The 21,163-nt window shown below is 48.2% G+C and overlaps 1 protein-coding gene across 1 annotated transcript in view; it reads left to right on the forward strand.

Annotated features, from left to right (window-relative positions):
* Positions 1 to 21,163, forward strand: part of vav3 (vav guanine nucleotide exchange factor 3) — a gene marked incomplete at both ends in the record, with an annotated part of 30,707 nt that overhangs the window by 6,019 nt on the left and 3,525 nt on the right. Inside the window, 7 exons of the mRNA XM_079489274.1 lie at positions 24 to 110; positions 861 to 946; positions 6,573 to 6,705; positions 7,720 to 7,829; positions 8,667 to 8,768; positions 10,498 to 10,589; positions 20,732 to 20,895. Of these exons, the coding sequence (XP_079345400.1) occupies positions 24 to 110; positions 861 to 946; positions 6,573 to 6,705; positions 7,720 to 7,829; positions 8,667 to 8,768; positions 10,498 to 10,589; positions 20,732 to 20,895 (774 nt within the window). The remainder of the gene's footprint in view (positions 1 to 23; positions 111 to 860; positions 947 to 6,572; positions 6,706 to 7,719; positions 7,830 to 8,666; positions 8,769 to 10,497; positions 10,590 to 20,731; positions 20,896 to 21,163) is intronic.

Consider the following 21,163-nt stretch of genomic DNA (forward strand, 5'->3'; position numbering starts at 1 on the left):
GTCTCGTCTCTGTTGGTGATCAGGACCTGGCTCAGTACGTCAACGAGGTGAAGAGAGACAACGAGACACTACGAGAGATCGCCCAGTATCAGAAATCCATCGAGAACTTGGTGAGTGACCCTGGTACTGTACTGTACTGTACTGTACTGTACTGTACTGTACTGTACTGTACTGTACTGTACTGTACTGTACTGTACTGTACTGTACTGTACTGTACTGTACACACATGCTTATAGAACCACATGAGCCATAAGGTTTACACCCTGTACTGTACGTGGAAAGAACTACTTTACAAATGTGTCAATTAATTCAGCTAATCAATTTAGTCATCAAGTTCCTAGCCTCGGAAACCCAGACGTTTTTATTTCCAGGGAGGAAAAAAAAAGTCTGGATCCGAGTCCACTTCAATTCGGCATAGAGTAGCCCAAACATCGCTCACTCTCTGCTGATTTCTGATCGTCTGCACCTTTGTTAAATTGACACACACACGCACACATGTACACACACACACACTCCTCTCTCTCTGTCGCTCTAAGTAATTAGTCTCATGTCGCGCAGCTGCGCATAGTTTCTCCCGGCGGATCCTGCCGGGAGAAACTATGCCATAAAAAGCATAGGTGAGTTCCAGGCTAGCAAGTTCCTGACTGTTAGTAGTGGACTGAAAGTTCCTTTAGTGGAGGACAGGCCTGGTGGCTTCATCCATTCATCCGTTCCTTCATTCATTCATCCATTCAATCTTCAATTTTTGTTATGCCCTATTATTAGAAACTTATCATTCTCCCTCTGTCTGTCTGTCTGTCTGTCTGTCTGTCTGTCTGCCTGCCTGCCTGCCTGCCTGCCTGTCTGTCTGTCTGTCTCAGAATCAGCCTCTCAGTAACTACGGGCGACCGAAGGTGGACGGTGAGGTGAAGGTGTCGTCGGTGGACAAACGAGCCAAACAGGACAGGTGAGGTGTGTGTGTGTGTGTACTCGTGCATGCGTACGTGTGTGCGTGCGTGTGTGCGTGCGTGCGGTGGCAGCCTGGATGACAGCCATGACGCGAACGTCTGAGTGTCTGGAATGTCACCATTAACACACTGTTGGAACCCTGCCAGCACGCACAGGGCTTCCACTGGTCTAAAGTCACCATTAACACACTGTTGGAACCCTGCCAGCGCACAGGGCTTCCACTGGTCTAAAGTCACCATTAACACACTGTTGGAACCCTGCCAGCGCACAGGGCTTCCACTGGTCTAAAGTCACCATTAACACACTGTTGGAACCCTGCCAGCACGCACAGGGCTTCCACTGGTCTAAAGTCACCATTAACACACTGTTGGAACCCTGCCAGCACGCACAGGGCTTCCACTGGTCTAAAGTCACCATTAACACACTGTTGGAACCCTGCCAGCTCGCACAGGACTTCCACTGGTCTAAAGTAACTAAGTACATGTAGTACTGTACTTCTCCTCCGACCTGGAGGCCTGCCAGCGCGTTGCGTGTACTGCTGCGTACTGCTCCAGGCGGTACTGCTGCGTACTGCTCCAGGCGGTACTGCTGCGTACTGCTCCAGGCGGTACTGCTGCGTACTGCTCCAGGCGGTACTGCTGCGTACTGCTCCAGGTGGTACTGCTGCGTACTGCTCCAGGCGGTACTGCTGCGTACTGCTCCAGGCGGTACTGCTGCGTACTGCTCCAGGCGGTACTGCTGCGTACTGCTCCAGGCGGTACTGCTGCGTACTGCTCCAGGCGGTACTGCTGCGTACTGCTCCAGGCGGTACTGCTGCGTACTGCTCCAGGCGGTACTGCTGCGTACTGCTCCAGGCGGTACTGCTGCGTACTGCTCCGGGCGGTACTGCTGCGTACTGCTCCAGGCGGTACTGCTGCGTACTGCTCCAGGCGGTACTGCTGCGTACTGCTCCGGGCGGTACTGCTGCGTACTGCTCCGGGCGGTACTGCTGCGTACTGCTCCGGGCGGTACTGCTGCGTACTGCTCCGGGCGGTACTGCTGCGTACTGCTCCAGGCGGTACTGCTGCGTACTGCTCCAGGCGGTACTGCTGCGTACTGCTCCGGGCGGTACTGCTGCGTACTGCTCCGGGCGGTACTGCTGCGTACTGCTCCGGGCGGTACTGCTGCGTACTGCTCCAGGCGGTACTGCTGCGTACTGCTCCAGGCGGTACTGCTGCGTACTGCTCCAGTTCTGCTCCGACATTGGATTTCTAAACAAATCAAGTTCAGGAGACTTTTGAAAAAAATACATCTCCTGAATGCTGCTCCTTCCGGCATGGCATGGAAAGGAAAGGGGTGGCATTTTGCATTTCTTTCACCGTGTAGTAAATGCTGCATTCGTGGTCTGGAGAGGGCAGTTGTTTTACAGACGGGTAAAAGGGCAGTTGTTTTACAGATGGGTAAAAGGGCAGTTGTTTTACAGACAGGTAAAAGGGCAGTTGTTTTACAGATGGGTAAAAGGGCAGTTGTTTTACAGATGGGTAAAAGGGCAGTTGTTTTACAGATGGGTAAAAGGGCAGTTGTTTTACAGATGGGTAAAAGGGCAGTTGTTTTACAGATGGGTAAAAGGGCAGTTGTTTTACAGATGGGTAAAAGGGCAGTTGTTTTACAGATGGGTAAAAGGGCAGTTGTTTTACAGATGGGTAAAAGGGCAGTTGTTTTACAGATGGGTAAAAGGGCAGTTGTTTTACAGACGGGTAAAAAGGGCAGGGGCTGAAGCCCCCTTTGATGTATACTGTATGTAGGCACGTCCCTGGCCTCAGAGACCAGGAGCTGGAGGCCTGCCAGTGCGCTCCGCTGCGCATACTGCTCCAGAGACGAGATGATTACAGGGCTCAGCGCAACATAAGCCACTGCCCTCTCAGTGCAATACATCACCCTGTTTGTTTTAACTCTGACAGTCGTGCGTTCCTTTGTGCTAATAGACCCTTTTTTTATTTTCTTCCTGACGTGAAACGGTAGGGTTGACACTAGCCATGGTCTAGTGCTTAGTCTCTTACTGACGCCCCCATCCACTGCTCACTAGCGGCTTTTCCCACTGTGTGCGAGGGTTTACAATTCCCCGAAAATAAACAAAACGACGTAACTACTCACTCACTGACGCAAAGCCTGCTAGACCTTAAGGTAAAAGTCTATTCTCGAAGCTGGGAAGCGTCTCAGGTCCCCAGCTTCTCTCTAAAATGCACTTTGTGCCATTTTAATAAAGCCATGTACCCGACAGAGTCATTTCTTCTACTACGGCATTTCCGGGGTTTTGCCTGTGCCGATCTGGTTGGATTCATTTTATTTAATGACTAAAATAGTGCATTTTAGAGAAGCTGGGGGACCTGAGACGCTTCCCAGCTTCGAGAATAGACTTTTACTAAGGTCTAGCAGGCTTTGTGTCGGTGAGTAGTTAATTGTAAACCCTCGCACGCAGTGGGAAAAGCTGCTAGTGAGCAGTGGATGGAACTCCAGCAGGGAGTCAGAGAGAGAGACTCCAGCAGGGCGTCAGAGAGAGAGACTCCAGCAGGGAGTCAGAGAGAGAGACTCCAGCAGGGCGTCAGAGAGAGAGACTCCAGCAGGGAGTCAGAGAGAGAGACTCCAGCAGGGCGTCAGAGAGAGAGACTCCAGCAGGGCGTCAGAGAGAGAGACTCCAGCAGGGAGTCAGAGAGAGAGACTCCAGCAGGGAGTCAGAGAGAGAGACTCCAGCAGGGAGTCAGAGAGAGAGACTCCAGCAGGGAGTCAGAGAGAGAGACTCCAGCAGGGCGTCAGAGAGAGAGACTCCAGCAGGGAGTCAGAGAGAGAGACTCCAGCAGGGAGTCAGAGAGAGAGAGACTCCAGCAGGGAGTCAGAGAGAGAGACTCCAGCAGGGAGTCAGAGAGAGAGACTCCAGCAGGGAGTCAGAGAGAGAGACTCCAGCAGGGCGTCAGAGAGAGACTCCAGCAGGGAGTCAGAGAGAGAGACTCCAGCAGGGAGTCAGAGAGAGAGACTCCAGCAGGGAGTCAGAGAGAGAGACTCCAGCAGGGAGTCAGAGAGAGAGACTCCAGCAGGGCGTCAGAGAGAGAGACTCCAGCAGGGAGTCAGAGAGAGAGACTCCAGCAGGGAGTCAGAGAGAGAGACTCCAGCAGGGAGTCAGAGAGAGAGAGACTCCAGCAGGGAGTCAGAGAGAGAGACTCCAGCAGGGCGTCAGAGAGAGAGACTCCAGCAGGGCGTCAGAGAGAGAGACTCCAGCAGGGCGTCAGAGAGAGAGACTCCAGCAGGGCGTCAGAGAGAGAGACTCCAGCAGGGCGTCAGAGAGAGAGACTCCAGCAGGGCGTCAGAGAGAGAGACTCCAGCAGGGCGTCAGAGAGAGAGACTCCAGCAGGGCGTCAGAGAGAGAGACTCCAGCAGGGCGTCAGAGAGAGAGACTCCAGCAGGGAGTCAGAGAGAGAGACTCCAGCAGGGCGTCAGAGAGAGAGACTCCAGCAGGGAGTCAGAGAGAGAGACTCCAGCAGGGAGTCAGAGAGAGAGACTCCAGCAGGGAGTCAGAGAGAGAGACTCCAGCAGGGCGTCAGAGAGAGAGACTCCAGCAGGGCGTCAGAGAGAGAGACTCCAGCAGGGAGTCAGAGAGAGAGACTCCAGCAGGGAGTCAGAGAGAGAGACTCCAGCAGGGAGTCAGAGAGAGAGACTCCAGCAGGGCGTCAGAGAGAGAGACTCCAGCAGGGCGTCAGAGAGAGAGACTCCAGCAGGGCGTCAGAGAGAGAGACTCCAGCAGGGAGTCAGAGAGAGAGACTCCAGCAGGGAGTCAGAGAGAGACTCCAGCAGGGCGTCAGAGAGAGAGACTCCAGCAGGGAGTCAGAGAGAGAGACTCCAGCAGGGTGTCAGAGAGAGAGACTCCAGCAGGGTGTCAGAGAGAGAGACTCCAGCAGGGTGTCAGAGAGAGAGACTCCAGCAGGGTGTCAGAGAGAGAGACTCCAGCAGGGCGTCAGAGAGAGAGACTCCAGCAGGGAGTCAGAGAGAGAGACTCCAGCAGGGAGTCAGAGAGAGAGACTCCAGCAGGGAGTCAGAGAGAGAGACTCCAGCATGGAGTCAGAGAGAGAGAGACTCCAGCAGGGAGTCAGAGAGAGAGACTCCAGCAGGGAGTCAGAGAGAGAGACTCCAGCATGGAGTCAGAGAGAGAGAGACTCCAGCAGGGCGTCAGAGAGAGAGACTCCAGCAGGGAGTCAGAGAGAGAGACTCCAGCAGGGCGTCAGAGAGAGAGACTCTGTAAGCACTGGACCAGGGCTAGGTTGACAGTCACAGGTGTCACCAATATTAATGAAATAAGTTACACACAGGTGTCACCAATATTAATGAAATAGGTTACACACAGGTGTCACCAATATTAATGAAATAGGTTACACACAGGTGTCACCAATATTAATGAAATAGGTTACACACAGGTGTCACCAATATTAATGAAGGCTCTGTTCCATTTACAATTTAGGCATTTAGCAGACGCTTTTAATCCAGAGCGACTTACATTAAGCAAGAACAAAAAAGCATGGGAATACATCACATATATAAAAAGCATTTATCATGAAACATGCATAAGCTAAGAACGCAACAGTGGAATATCTATATAATGACACTATACATATAAACTATACATACAGTATATACTAACTATACTATGACGTGCTATGACTACATACAATGTAGACCCTAAAGAGAGATTGTATGTCTCCCCGCGGGACCCAAACTAGTGAAAATAACAGATCTACAAGCTCACGAACACGCCACGATGCAGCGTGTTGTGAATTTCTTAACGGGGGGTAGAGTGGCCGGTATAGAGCGGCCGGATGGGAACCGCAAGGTTCCCAGTTCGATCCCCGTGGGCTCCCCCAGAGTTAGTGTCGAAGTGTTCTTGAGAAAGACTCTGAACCCTTAATTGCTCCTGATGTGCAGGTTGGTGCCTTGCAAGGTTTCCTCCGCCATTTGTGTGTGTGTGTGTGAATGGGTGAATGTAATGCACGATCTATGTAAAGTGCCTTTAATAAAGGCGCTATATAAATGCACCATTTACCATTTAACACAAATCGTCTCTTCTGGTGGACCCTGGCACTAAAACATGTTCAGATGGGGGTCTGTGATCAACTACATACATTTGGGGGTCCATGACAGGAAAAGGTTTGAGAAACACTGGTTTATACTGACTATGAGGTGGTGCTGACCAGTGTTGATTTCCTCGACTAAAACTATGATTCGAAAATTCTCGCCTCGACTACCTTTTTGAGTGGCAACCACTCCAAGGAACAGCAATGTCCCTATGTTTAGACTACCAACAGGGGGCACTGTTGCACCACTCATTCAGACGCCGTTCTGATTTTTTCACTGACGAAAACCAAATAAACTATAGACACTAAGCTACGATGACTAAAACTAAGACTAAATATATTGACAATTTTGTCAACAGATTAAAACAAAACTAGACTAAAATGATTGGGAGGGACTAAAATTAGGAACTAAAAGACAAGACATTTTATGTTTGGTTGCTCTCTGAAAATAGCCGATCTACAAGCTCACAACGTTCCTCCTGCCCCCCCCCCCCCCCCCCCCCCCCACACACACACACACACACGCAGGCACATCTTCCTGTTCGACGCGGCCGTGATCGTCTGCAAGCGGCGAGGAGACAACTACGAGATGAAGGAGGTCATCGACCTTCACCTCTTCAAGGTCACCAACAACCCCACGTCGGACAAGGACAACCGAAAGGTATACCGTTACGGCACACGACATAACCGTGACTCTACAGCACTGGTTCCCAAAGAGTGGGGTCCGGGGACCCCTAGGGGTCCTTGAGGGAGTTCCAGGGGGTCCCCAGCTAAATGATAATTAGGAACCTAATGGACCCTTATGGGTCTGTAACAATGAGTGTACAAAACATTTGTACACTCTCAGAGATAGAAATGCCATAAAATGGGCGACCCTATAGCTTAATTCAGGTCAAACCTGGGGGTCCTTGAAATTAAATTGTTTGAGAATCTCTGCTAGAACCGTATAAATCTTCTCTCATGGGGGTCCCTGACATATGTCTTAAAATGGGGGTCTGTGGGCTAATTAGTGTCATTTTGGGGGTCCTTGACAAACAGTTTGGGAACCACTGGTGTAAAGCAGTAGCCTGGGTTCCCATGTAGTAAACGCTCCGTTCATGGTCTGGAGAGGGCAGTTGTTTTACTGACGGGTAAAAGGGCAGGCGCTGAAGCCCCCTTTGATGTCTATGTGTGCACGTCCCTGCCAGTGGTCGTATGGACACACAACCAGGGCCACTTCTAACAGACCTCTCTGTGATTCTTAATGTCTCCCCTCTCCAGTGGTCGTATGGGTTCTACCTCACACACAACCAGGGCCACTTCTAACAGACCTCTGTGATTCTTAATGTCTCCTATAACTCCAGTGGTCGTATGGGTTCTACCTCACACACAACCAGGGCCACTTCTAACAGACCTCTCTGTGATTCTTAATGTCTCCTATAACTCCAGTGGTCGTATGGGTTCTACCTCACACACAACCAGGGCCACTTCTAACAGACCTCTCTGTGATTCTTAATGTCTCCCCTCTCCAGTGGTCGTATGGGTTCTACCTCACACACAACCAGGGCCACTTCTAACAGACCTCTCTGTGATTCTTAATGTCTCCTATAACTCCAGTGGTCGTATGGGTTCTACCTCACACACAACCAGGGCCACTTCTAACAGACCTCTCTGTTAATGTCTCCTATAACTCCAGTGGTCGTATGGGTTCTACCTCACACACAACCAGGGCCAGAGCGGCTTCGAGTTCTTCTTCAAGACCAAAGAGCTGAAAAAGAAGTGGCTGGAGCAGTTCGGCATGGCCATGTGAGTAGTCTTCTGTCTGCGTGTGACACGTGTGCGTGCGTGCGTGCGTGCGTGCGTGCGTGCGTGCGTGCGTGCGTGCGTGCGTGCGTGCGTGCGTGCGTGCGCGTGTGTGTGTGTGTGTGTGTGTGCGTGTCTCCTGAAGTGACAGACAGGTGCGATAAGAGGGGGGTGTGTTCTTTTGTCTGTACCGTGTGGGTTTGTCAGAGCGCCAAGAAGACATTTCTCCCGTCCTGTTCGTCGAGTCAGGCCACTCGCTCTCTGACGATGATAATGATGTCTGACAGAGCAGTGCAAGCTGTCACACTGACACAGTTCAGTCTGTACTGACTGTACTGTACTGTACTGTACTGTACTGTACTGTACTGTACTGTACTGTACTGTACTGTACTGTACTGTACTGTACTGTACTGTACTGTACTGTACTGTACTGTACTGTACTGTGCTCTGCTCTGCTCTGCTGTAGTAGAAAGTTGGTGCCTTGCATGGTTTCCTCCGCCATCGGTGTGTGAGTGTGGGTGGATGTAATCAATGCACAATCATTGTAAAGCGTCTTGGATAATAGCGCTTTTTTAAATGCACCATTAACCATTTAGTAAGTAAAAGTATAGAATCTATAGCTCTGTATTTCTGACCCCACAGAGATCATACCAGGAACCTGCAGTAGTGTTTACAACAATGTGTACACAATTAATTTCAAGTCATTGTCGGAGTTACAAATATATAACTAAACACTGGGGACTCGGGGAGTGTGTACACGGTGTCAGGTGCGTGCGTGTGCGTGTGCGTGTGTGTGCGCGCGTTCCCCCCAGAGTTTCAGCCGTTCTGTGTGTTCCTCAGATCCAACATTCGCCCGGAGGACGGGACGTCCAACTCCCACGAGTTCCGAATGCACACCTTCGACCAGATCACCTCCTGTAGCTACTGTCACATGCTGCTGAGGTCTGTCTGTCTGTCTGTCTGTCTGTCTGTCTGTCTGTCTGTCTGTCTGTCTGTCTGTCTGTCTGTCTGTCTGTCTGTCTCCAAATTGTCTCTGTCTCCAAATTATATATATATATATATATATATATATATATATATATATAAAAAATAATTAATGGCTGGAAAATAGAAATGAAGAGTTTACATAGTACATGGTTCATGTCAGTTTGTATTGGGGGAGGGGAGGGGAGGGGAGGGGGGGGTGTTGTGGGGGGCTTTGCGAGACATGGCCAAAGCATTTCCGGGGGTCCCCAGCCAAAACCGTTGAGAACCCCTGTTCTAAATCATGACCGTTTTATGAAAAACCTATATTTCTATCAGTGGTCCCCAAACATGTCATGATGTACATGTACATGGGTCATGAAGGACCCCCAGAATCTTTCAACAGCCAAAGTTTTAAAATAATGGTTAAAGTGTTTAAAAGCTATACCTGAGGGCCACATTAAGTGAACGTGGGGGCCGCGTATGGCCCGCGGGCCGCCAGTTGCCCATGTGTGCGGTAGGATGGCCGATTGACACGACGCCTGTTTTGACCGTATCGATGTCGTGGCGGTTCGGCGACATTAGATATCTCTGCTGTCGGGAGGAAACCTCGTAACTTTCAGGAAATTAAAAATATAAATTTTTCAGGAAATTAAGAAAACCTTATATTTTTTAAAACAAAGCAATACTGCCTCATCAAGGTTTGTGTTGTACATTTATACATTGTCAATTACCTCCATGAGAGGGGGAGAGGTGGTGGAGTTAGCAGACATTTTGAGGGTCCAATGGAGTTAAGAGGTTTTGTCCAAAGCACTTTTTACTACTTTCCATTGGTTCAATATTTTCGAAACAACACACAGACGTAAAGGGTGTTCAATAGCACTGATTTATGAAACAACACACAGCCGTAAAGGGTGTTCAATAGCACTGATTTATGAAACAACACACAGCCGTACAGGGTGTTCAATAGCACTGATTTATGACAAAAAAATAAATAATTATGAGGTTTCCTCCCGACAGCAACAACTGATACATAATGTTCCATTATTACAACATAGTCCAGCCCTACTAGCGCCACTAGCCAGTCAAAGGGTTATAATAATAATACGGGCCTTTGAGATGGGCGTGTGTCAAAGTAAATAAGCACTGCCTGCCGTTTGTGTGCGTGTGTCTGGTCTGTTTGTTTGTCACGACAGGGAATTTGACAGACATAATAATCTCAACCTTTTAAAAGTGTTTTATGGCTTGTCTTCTTGTGTCTAGTGTCCTCCCCGTTAGAACGGCTCTGATCTGTTGTTGTTGTTGTTGTCTTGTGTCTAGTGTCCTCCCTGTCAGAACGGCCTGTCTCTCTGATCTGTCTTGTGTCTCTAGTGTCCTCCCTGTCAGAACGGCCTGTCTGATCTGTTGTTGTTGTTGTCTTGTGTCTAGTGTCCTCCCTGTCAGAACGGCCTGTCTGATCTGTTGTTGTTGTTGTCTTGTGTCTAGTGTCCTCCCTGTCAGAACGGCCTGTCTGATCTGTTGTTGTTGTTGTCTTGTGTCTAGTGTCCTCCCTGTCAGAACGGCCTGTCTGATCTGTTGTTGTTGTTGTCTTGTGTCTAGTGTCCTCCCTGTCAGAACGGCCTGTCTCTCTGATCTGTCTTGTGTCTCTAGTGTCCTCCCCGTCAGAACGGCTCTGATCTGTTGTTGTTGTTTTGCTTCTCCTGTTCAGGGGCATCTTCAATCAGGGATATCTGTGTGCCAAGTGTGGACTGGGAGCCCATAAAGAATGCCTGGGGCGGTTTGGCTGCTGCGGAAAAACTGGTGAGACGCACGCACGCACGCTAGGGCATTCACTTCTAGTCATTTTGACTAGTTGACTAGTTGCCTAGTTTACTAGTCGTCTAGTTGTTTAACTACCTATTATGTAAACCCCCCCCCCCTTTTTTTTGGGAAATAAATATTTGTACATTTAAAAACTGTGTACATTGGTGACTAACTATAATCTACCTGATCTTGAGGCCTACAAAATCGGGGAAAGGCCTGTTTTAAGGCCTGGCCTTAAAACTGTTTTGTTGCGAGGAGTTGCATTGGTGCGGCCTGGCCTTAGAACGGTTTTGTTGGAAAGGAGTTGCTTTGGTGCGGTGGGCATTGAAAATGTTTCGTTGTAAGGAGTTGCGACTAGTTGCATTGATTTTCTTTTCATGTCAAGGTTAACTCAAAAGTTAATATATTATTTGGATGGCCCATCTCAAAACAGTTTGTTCCAGGACCCCCAGAAGCAAAGCTTTTTTAGTTTAAAAAAAGATTTAAAAATATATACTGTATACGGTAGGCTTCTATTCAAAGATTTGCACAGATCTGGTATTCTCTTAGTATGAAACCTTGCACTGCAGGCATTTACACATTTCAACGCTTAAAGATTGCCGATCTGACAATTATTGAAACATTTGAAATAGAAGTGGTTAATTCTGTCTTAAACATTTAAAAACCAGTTAAAACTATTAACAATAAGCTTTTGACTGAAACATATGTTTATATATTATTTATTTGTGTATTGATTTATTGTCATGGAGCCTTATCTTTCCCTGATGCTTTTCATTTTCCCAAAAAATAATAATACAAAATAAATGACAAAGGTAATCAGAAAAATACACTTTTCCACAGCCCCACACACACACACGCACACACACACACACACACAAAATGCTGTCTACAACAAGCATGTAGACATTGTGAAACTCAACACGCGTACGCACACTCAGACACGCAAATAAAAAACAAAAAACATTTATATGCACGCATGCCGCATACACACACACACACAGTACACATACACAGTTTGCACACCCACATCGTAAAAGTTGTTCGCTCATAAAAACATTCTGTTCTGGTACAGTGGATTGCTATTACTAGAGAGCAGAACACACACACACACACACACACACACACACACACACACCCCCTCCCCACACACACACACACGACATGCTGAGCAGGTGTTTAGGGGCACGAGGAGTTCCTTTCTTAGCTGTGTGTGTGTGTGTGTGTGTGTGTGTGTGTGTGTGTGTGTGTGTGTGTGTGTGTGTGTGTGTGTGTGTGTGTGTGTGTGTGTGTGTGTGTGTGTGTGTGTGTGTGTGTGTGTGTGTGTGTGTGTGTGTGTGTGTGTGTGTGTGTGTGTGTGTGTGTGTGTGTGTGTGTGTGTGTGTGTGTGTGCATAAACACACAAAACCAGACATAACACAGGGTCTCATATTATGCAATATCTACTGATGTAAAACATAATTATCATAATTTGTCTCTATTTATGCATAAATATGTATTGCTAAATGCCTACATTGTAAATTGTAATCCAGTGCATGCATCAACCATTCACCTCATAGTGCAAATAGCATCACATTATAGACTGAAGTATCTGCCAACACCTCCCACACACATTAGACCAATATATATGGAATATGAGAACTACAGTCTTTTGAATGTGTGCACCACATGCACTGTGCTGTAATGCATTGCACACATGTATGTACACATATGCATCATGTGTACAGGTATGTGTGTGTGTGTGTGTGTGTCTGCACAGTGCTGTGAGAGTGCTTGGACGATTGTAATCTATGCATATGCTTGCTTGCGCGTGTGCATGCACCATTCCTTGCACTGTGTGTGTGTGTTTGTGTGTGTGCGTTTGTTTGTGTGCGTTTGTTTGTGTGTGTGTGTTCCTCGCACTGTGTGTGTGTGTTTGTGTGCGTGCGTGCGTGCGTGCGTGCGTTAGGGCATTAAGCAACTAGTCGACTAGTAAATCCACTAGTCGACCTTGTTGGTACTAGTTGACTAGTACTGTTGATAAGAAAGAAAAACACCAATGCAACTCCTCGCAACAAAACAGTTTTAAGGCCAGGCCACACCAATGCAACTCCTCGCAACAAAACAGTTTTAAGGCCAGGCCACACCAATGCAACTCCTCGCAACAAAACAGTTTTAAGGCCAGGCCACACCAATGCAACTCCTCGCAACAAAACAGTTTTAAGGCCAGGCCACACCAATGCAACTCCTCGCAACAAAACAGTTCTAAGGCCAGGCCACACCAAAGCAACTCCTCGCAACAAAACAGTTTTAAGGCCAGGCCACACCAATGCAACTCCTCGCAACAAAACAGTTCTAAGGCCAGGCCACACCAATGCAACTCCTTGCAGCTGCCATTGTTGGGTATACAATGGTTGCAAATACAGTTGCATGTTGCTTGAAGGATCTGCAATTGACGACTCATTGGCGCGGTCTGGTCTGCAGAGAGGAGTGCTGATCGTGGAGAACATTTTTAACACACTGAGACACTTGCAGAGGAGGAGGAGGAGGAGGGGGAGGGGAGGAGGAGGGCTGTTTGAAATAAACACTGTTGTTGCAACATCACAAGGCAGGCAGGGTGAGGCGTGACGCTAAAAAACAACCTGAACTAACACTATAACACGCGTGTGTCAAAGTGTGTGTGTGTGTGTGTGTGCGTGTGCGTGTGCGTGTGCGTGTGCGTGTGCGCGTGCGCGTGTGTGTGTGTGTGTGTGTGTGTGTGTGTGTGTGTTGCGATGCAGAGATATGCCATTGTTTGCCTCCAGTCAGTCCACCTGTCTCTCTCTCTCTCTCTCGCGTTATCAGCCCTGCGGGGCTGCCGCCGTGTGTACATTTTGTGTAACAGGTCAAAGTTGACTCCGCGCGAACGAACAGCCCATGCCTGGGAGACAAAGAGGTGTGTGTGTGTGTGTGTGTGTGTGTGTGTGTGTGTGTGTGTGTGTGTGTGTGTGTGTGTGTGTGTGTGTGTGTGTGTGTGTGTGTGTGTGTGTGTGTGTGTGTGTGTGTGTGTGTGTGTGTGTGTGTGTGTGTGTGTGTGTGTGTGTGTGTGTGTGTGTGTGTGTGTGTGTGTGTGTGTGTGTGTGTGTGTGTGTGTGTGTGTGTGTGTGTGTGTGTGTGTGTGTGCGAGCGTGTGTACGAGCGTGTGTACGAGCGTGTATGTGTGTGTGTGTGGAGTGGGCTGTTGCCTCGTCCTCCGGGGTGAGCCAATGAGAGGAGCCCGGTGGAGCAAAACCCACAGGTTGGCCCCGCCTCTGACCCCCTCCCTCCCCTCCCTGTCAGGTGAAGAAAGCGAAGCCAGGCTAAAACAAAGCAGTCCAGTCGCTTGCAAGGTGCATGCCTGTGTGTGTGTGTGTGTGTATGTATGCATTTGTGTAGTAGTTTTTCTATCTGCAGCTACTACTATACTGTAGTACATCAACGCGCTAAAAATGAGGGACAGTATCTCTCGTGTTGTTCAGAGGAGTACCGTGTGCGGTAAAGGGTGTGCGTGTCGTACGTGCACGGCCCAGTTGAGCGTGGACGTGTGCGTTAAGGGGTGCGTGTGTCGTGCGTGCACGCCGGCCCAGAGGAGCGTGGACGTGTGCGTTAAGGGGTGCGTGTGTCGTGCGTGCACGCCGGCCCAGAGGAGTGTGGACGTGTGCGTTAAGGGTTGCGTGTGTTGTGCGTGCACGGCCGCCGACCGTGCGCTGTTGTCGTCACTCACCGCCAGCGTGCCTCTTCTCTCTCTCAAACTTCTTTCAGATCCGCCCGGCTCCGGCAGAACACAGGTGAGCACCTCGATGTCCTCGTGAGCGAGCGAGCGTGTGTGGCTGTGTGTGTGTGTGTTTGTACGTGCATGCGTGTGTGCGTGTCACTGTGTGTGTCTGTGTGTGTGTGTGTCCATGTGTGTGCGGTAGGTCAGTGTGGTTTACAAGCCCTTTCTTTCATCTCAAGGTCCATCATTTATTCTTCAGTTGAGCCACAGAACCACCGTTTGATGAGATTCAGACCCACAAACTTATATAAGAATATTCTGTCATCGTTGGATATGATTGTGTCCAACAATTCCATGCTGTGTTGATGTTGCTACACCATTAGGAGAGATGACAGGCAAGCGTTGATCAAAGTGACAATTCTTCTACATTGTGTAGACAGACGTCTTGTAATAAATTAAGTAATGCAGGTGTTTAACGATAATTCCGATCTTGAGAGTGGAAAATGAAACATTTCACGCTCTCAAAAGTTAAAGTTCTAATCAGGGTCCATATACAGTAAGGGTCCAACTCTCCATCATTTAGCTGCATGGGGACCACCTGGAACCCCCTCAAGGACCACCGGTGGTCCCTGAACCCACTGGTGTAACTGTTATACGTATATTGTGGCCTTTGGGCAGAATCGGCCCATCTCCATACTTTTAACACTTCATAAATGAACACCATACTTGATCATATACCACACTCACTACAGCGTCTTGATCATATACCACACTGTGATCATATACCACACTGTGATCATATACCACACTAACGTAGCGTCATTGATCATATACCACACTAACGTAGCGTCACACAGAAAGCATCAAGAGCAGCAGATCCACAACCCTCGACGTGTGAAGCGACACATTTTGAGCTTGTATACAGATCTGTGCCGTTTGAGAAGTTCACATGTCCTGCCAGTGGCAATTCAGTAGATTGTCAGAAACACAACGGTTCAGTAGATTGTCAGTGCGTTGTCAGAAACACAACAATTCAGTGCATTGTCAGAAACACAACAGTTCAGTAGATTGTCAGTACATTGTCAGAAACACAACAATTCAGTAGATTGTCAGTGCGTTGTCAGAAACACAACAATTCAGTGCATTGTCAGAAACACAACAGTTCAGTAGATTGTCAGTACATTGTCAGAAACACAACAATTCAGTAGATTGTCAGTGCGTTGTCAGAAACACAACAATTCAGTGCATTGTCAGAAACACAACAGTTCAGTAGATTGTCAGTACATTGTCAGAAACACAACAATTCAGTAGATTGTCAGTGCATTGTCAGAAACACAACAATTCAGTAGATTGTCAGTGCATTGTCAGAAACACAACAATTCAGTAGATTGTCAGTGCATTGTCAGAAACACAACAGTTCCGTAGACATAATCAGAGAATAAAACCAGCAGGGGAAACATGCATTTTCAAGAAAACCTTCATGGAAAACATCAGGAAAGTGTGAGGAGTTGGAACGGCACAAGATCTGATCATTTAGTTCCTACTTTAGAATTTGAATCCTGAACACTTTTGGACTTCTTCCACCTGACAGAGATGATACACCAAAGTGACTGATGGAGTAGACTAGACTCGCCACAGCGTGTAGCCTGCAGGGTCGGCAGCAAACGCTGCCGATTAATATGAAAAAAGCGTCTCTATCGATTGGCCCAAACTGCACCTAGCGTGAGATTGAATCCCAGAGCAATTAGCCCAAAGTCTAGGAGATGATGATGATGATGATGAGACGTTATGTGGAACTTTGAAGTGTTTTCTCTGTGCAGTTTGGCGTAGTTTGCCAGTCTATCAGTGTTGATGTTGACAACAAATTCTGATTTACTTTCCGTCTTTTTTGAGTAAAATTGTATTTAGTTTTAGTCATATTTCAATCATCTGAAATGTTTTAGTGTTTGGATAGTTTTAGTCGACTAAATATCATAAGATTTTATTTGACTAAACCTACACTTGGTTGCATGCTGAAAATAGCAGATCTACAAGCTATCTATAACTCACAAGGATAGCTCACAACACATCGCAGTGCGACGTGTTGTGAGCTTGTAGATCAGCTATTTTAGCCAGTGGCCTCAGTGACGAACTCATTCAGTGACAGGGCTGTCAACAACAATGACCTCGGCCTGTGTGTGTGTGTGTGTGTGTGTGTGTGTGTGTGTGTGTGTGTGTGTGTGTGTGTGTGTGTGTGTGTGTGTGTGTGTGTGTGTGTGTGTGTGTGTGTGTGTGTGTGTGTGTGTGTGTGTGTGTGTGTGTGTGTGTGTGTGTGTGTGTGTGTGTGTGTGTGTGTGTCCTCTGTGCACCTGTGTTTGCTCAGCTGGTGTCTGCTGTCCTCAGTCTTATCTTGGTCTCTGCAATGTGTGTGCGTGCGTGCATGCATGTGTGTGTGTCTCCTCGCTCTCATCTCTCTCTCTCTTTGCAGGAGAAAACGCTGAGCCGCTCTGATCGAGACACAGGTGAGCCTCCCTCCTTATACCACACACACACACACACACACAATTAGGGGTTCAGAGACTTCGACACTCGCTCTGGCGGAGCCCCACAGGGATCCGGTAATTATGTAGAACATCAGCGACATCAGGTTTTTAGAAAGGTTAATACCTAAACAACATCATCATTACATTTTCGGAAGATTTTATATCACACCTGTGTGAAGTGAGGGGCGCTCTTATCGTCGTACATTGTTGTGGCAGTTCACCCTTAACCTGACTTCGCCAGATTGCAGCAGTATTGAGTTCCAGTTCCCTCCTCCTGCCTGCATCTGGGATCTCTCGGGCAGAGACGATGAACAGCAGCGGGACAAACATTTGATATCTCCATAATAATTTCGCGTTGTAGTCTTGTTAGGTTGTGTTTACATTAGAGTTGTAGTCTTGTTAGGTTGTGTTTACATTTGCACTGTGGCAGCGCTTCAATATGTCATAAGTCTCGCGTTGATCCCAGACTCTCCCTGCTGGCAGAATGCAAATGTTGTCCAGCAGGGGGAGTGGTTTCACCAGGCTAGTTCACCCTGCCACTGACTGTATTTATCAGACTACAATGGGTTTCCTGTCTTATTTTATGGAGTGGTATTTGTTTGACACTATATTGTATGATTGATGATTGATTGATTGATTGCTAATTGACTCCAGGGTAGGGAGCATACTAACTGGGTTGGTGTGTGGGGAACACACCAACTTGATTTTGTATATAGAGACACTTATCTTTAATTATATTATGGGGATAATTTATATTGTGTATTATGTGTGACTCTCTAAAATGTGTTAAGAATGAAATGTGATGTCTCTGGACATTGTGAGGCCACTGGTTAGATTGTGGAATTGATCCTGGGTTGGTTTGGTCCATGGGAGGGGCCTGGCCTCTATAAGAGGACCTGTCATTGGTCCATGGGAGGGGCCTGGCCTTTATAAGAGGACCTGTCATTGGTCCATGGGAGGGGCCTGGCCTCTATAAGAGGGGGACCTGCCACTGCACAGGGTTCAGTGTAGGACTGTCCAGGCAGGAGGACAGACCTACAGAGCCAGAACCAGGCCAGTGAACGTAAATACTTATTTTTGTGTTCCGTTTGTTTCAATGACCATTTCATGTGGACACTCAAAAGGTGAATACAAACCGGATTGTTTTTGCATAGAAAAGACTGCTTGCTGCTATTTTTGGTATTTTTGCCATTTTGAGAGTTTTGGGAGTATTTTTGAGAGCTGGTTCAGTGGCATACTGCTCATACTGTATACCTTCACACTACTAGGCAAAGTGTGACAATCATCATGACGTAAAATAGACACTATGCATATTTGTGACTCCATTTGACTGAGGGACTGCCATTGGATTTTTTTGAATTTTCGTTTTTTCATGTCATATGAAAGCAGGGAATCATAGCTTCAAATTGACATATTGGTTGTTCAGTTTGACCCGCCAGTTTCCGAGATATGGCTTATAGAGTAATGTCTTGCAGAAAACAGCGAGTTGAGAAAACCGGCTTGAAAAGGTTCACTTCTGTGGTCTCTAACATTACACCTAGCTACATGTTTGGGCATTTATTTCATATTTACATGTCGATTTCAGCTCTGACACTTATTTCAGACATGCTCTAGTATGTGAAGAGTCTGCCTGTGCTATTAACTCATTTTGAGGAAAAAAAAAAAAAAGAAACGTTTTTCTGGTGAAAAGCTGTAATTTGCGCTTTGGCAGGCTCTCAGTCAAATCTGGTCACATTTGCCCAGACACTGTGACTCAGAAGTCCCAACAATGGGAATGTAATGTTTGTGTAGGACAAAAATAGACACTAATAGCTGAATATTGGAGGGGCTAGCTACAGTAGCGCCCCTCAAAAAAGTGATTTTATTCCATGCATTCATCAACATTCAGGCTCCCTCCTCCTCCCCCTCCTCCCCCTCCCTCCCTACTCCCCCCTCCCCCTCCTCCCCCCTCCCTCCCTCCTTATCCCCCCAGAGAATGTAATGTCAAGCACATCGACACGCCAGGCCATGTCTTTTAATCTCTGCTAAACATGCCCCCCCAGTGCCCCACCCCTCATCCCCCCCGCCCCCCTAGCCCCCCCCCCCATCCAGAACATCGTTATTGACCGGCAACACATCCAGATCAATAGGTGCTTGATTGCCTGGCGTCTCATAAATTGACCATGCATTGCCGCCCGTGGGTGTTATTTGTTATATTCTCCTCTGCTTTCAAAGCCACCTGTATTCGCCCGCCGGGCCCTTCATGTGCCGGCAAGAATGTTTTTCATACCCCGCGGAGACTCGCTTCTCTCCACGTTGTGATGTTGTTGTCGTGCTCTTTTGGAAGTCAATCCTCTCCGGACTAGTTAACACACGTCCCTTTTCCCCCCAACTGGCAGATCTCAGATTTATACTTGGGTCACATATATATGCAGCGTTGCCGTGTGCTGAAAATAGCACATCTACAAGATCAAAGTGAGCTTGTAAATCTGCTGTTTCTGCTGTGCAAGTGCAACCCAAGTGTAAATCCATATTTGGTGCCAGAGCATCATAACCAGGGAGATGTGTTTTTTTTTAGTATAGCCGAAGCCTTGTTTACATTCCGCTAGTTTTGCAATGAGCGGTGCCAATAGGTGCACGTCTTGTATTTGTAATGTGCGTGCGTGCGAGAGAGTAAGTTTTGTTGTCTCCACCAGGCCGAAGGCATGGGGAGAGAGTATGTTTTGTTGTCTCCACCAGGCCGAAGGCATGGGGAGAGAGTATGTTTTGTTGTCTCCACCAGGCCGAAGGCATGGGGAGAGAGTATGTTTTGTTGTCTCCACCAGGCCGAAGGCATGGGGAGAGAGTATGTTTTGTTGTCTCCACCAGGCCAGAAGGCATGGGGAGAGAGTATGTTTTGTTGTCTCCACCAGGCCGAAGGCATGGGGAGAGAGTATGTTTTGTTGTCTCCACCAGGCTGAAGGAATAGGGAGAGAGTATGTTTTGTGGTCTCCACCAGGCCGAAGGCATGGTGTTTAGTTGTCTCCACCAGGCCGAAGGCATGGGGAGAGAGTATGTTTTGTTGTCTCCACCAGGCCGAAGGCATGGGGAGAGAGTATCTTTTGTTGTCTCCACCAGGCCGACAAAAGAGAGAGTAGGGAGAGTAGGGAGAGAGTATGTTTTGTTGTCTCCACCAGGCCGAAGGCATGATGAGAGAGTATGTTTTGTTGTCTCCACCAGGCTGAAGGCATGTGGAGAGAGTATGTTTTGTTGTCTCCACCAGGCCGAAGGCATGGGGAGAGAGTATGTTTGGCACTCTGTCCGTGTGTGTGTGTGTGTCCGTCCGTCCATCTGTTACCAGCTAATCCACGGCACCGTTAACCCGGTCGATGCCAAACTTTGCACGCACACTCCCTGGATGCCAACGATGAACCTCTGCCCCATATTTTGTCCCCCAACCAGTGGGGGACAAGACGGATATCACGTAGCGAATAAACACCTCTGACTGAAACAACAAGCCCCCCCTCTCACACACACACACACACACACACACACACACACACACACACACACACACACACCGCGTCTCTAATCTCTCGTCGTCCACAGCTGGATGGATAACAGCATGTTGGAGAGAGACGGCACTTTTACTATACGTTAGGAATATTATAATGACTAATGACTTACGTCTTGCCAAGGGGAACAGACCAACAAAGAGGTCTGTGTGACTGTGTGCGTGCGTGTGTGTGTGTTTGTGTGTATGTGTACACCGTGCACGTATATATATACTCATTACAACTATAGCCACAATGGGACAATGGAATAGGTTATTAGTGGAGCAGCGAAGGCACTTCTTCTGCATGACAAACATGCCCTTCAGACCCGGACACACACACACACACACACACACACACACACACACACACACACACACACACACACACACACAGACATTAACCGTGCGCGTCCCATGTCGTCTGCAGGTCTGCCCAAGATGTTGGTCATCAGGAGCTACTTCGGGGTGCCGAGCCCCGCCTCCGGCCCGCCCCTCACCATCCACAGTGGTGACATCATCGAGCTGATGTGCGCCGACGTTCACAGTCCGTGGTGGCAGGTTGGTGTCTCTCTACCTCTCTCTCTCCTGTGTGTGCGTGCGTGCGTGCGTGCGTGCGTGCGTGCGTGCGTGCGTGCGTGCGTGCGTGCGTGCGTGCGTGCGTGCGTGCTGTGGTATATATATATTTGCCATGACAGCGCTGACAGCTCAATAGTCATCTTCATGAGGTTCGAGGGGGGAAGAGATACATGTATAATGTCACAGTGTACATGCCCCACGGCGGATAAGACCCAGCCCACAAACTCGCTGACTGATCACGGCGAAGCCA

This window comes from Electrona antarctica, assembly GCF_951216825.1.
Source record: "Electrona antarctica genome assembly, chromosome: 20".
NCBI lineage: Eukaryota > Metazoa > Chordata > Actinopteri > Myctophiformes > Myctophidae > Electrona > Electrona antarctica.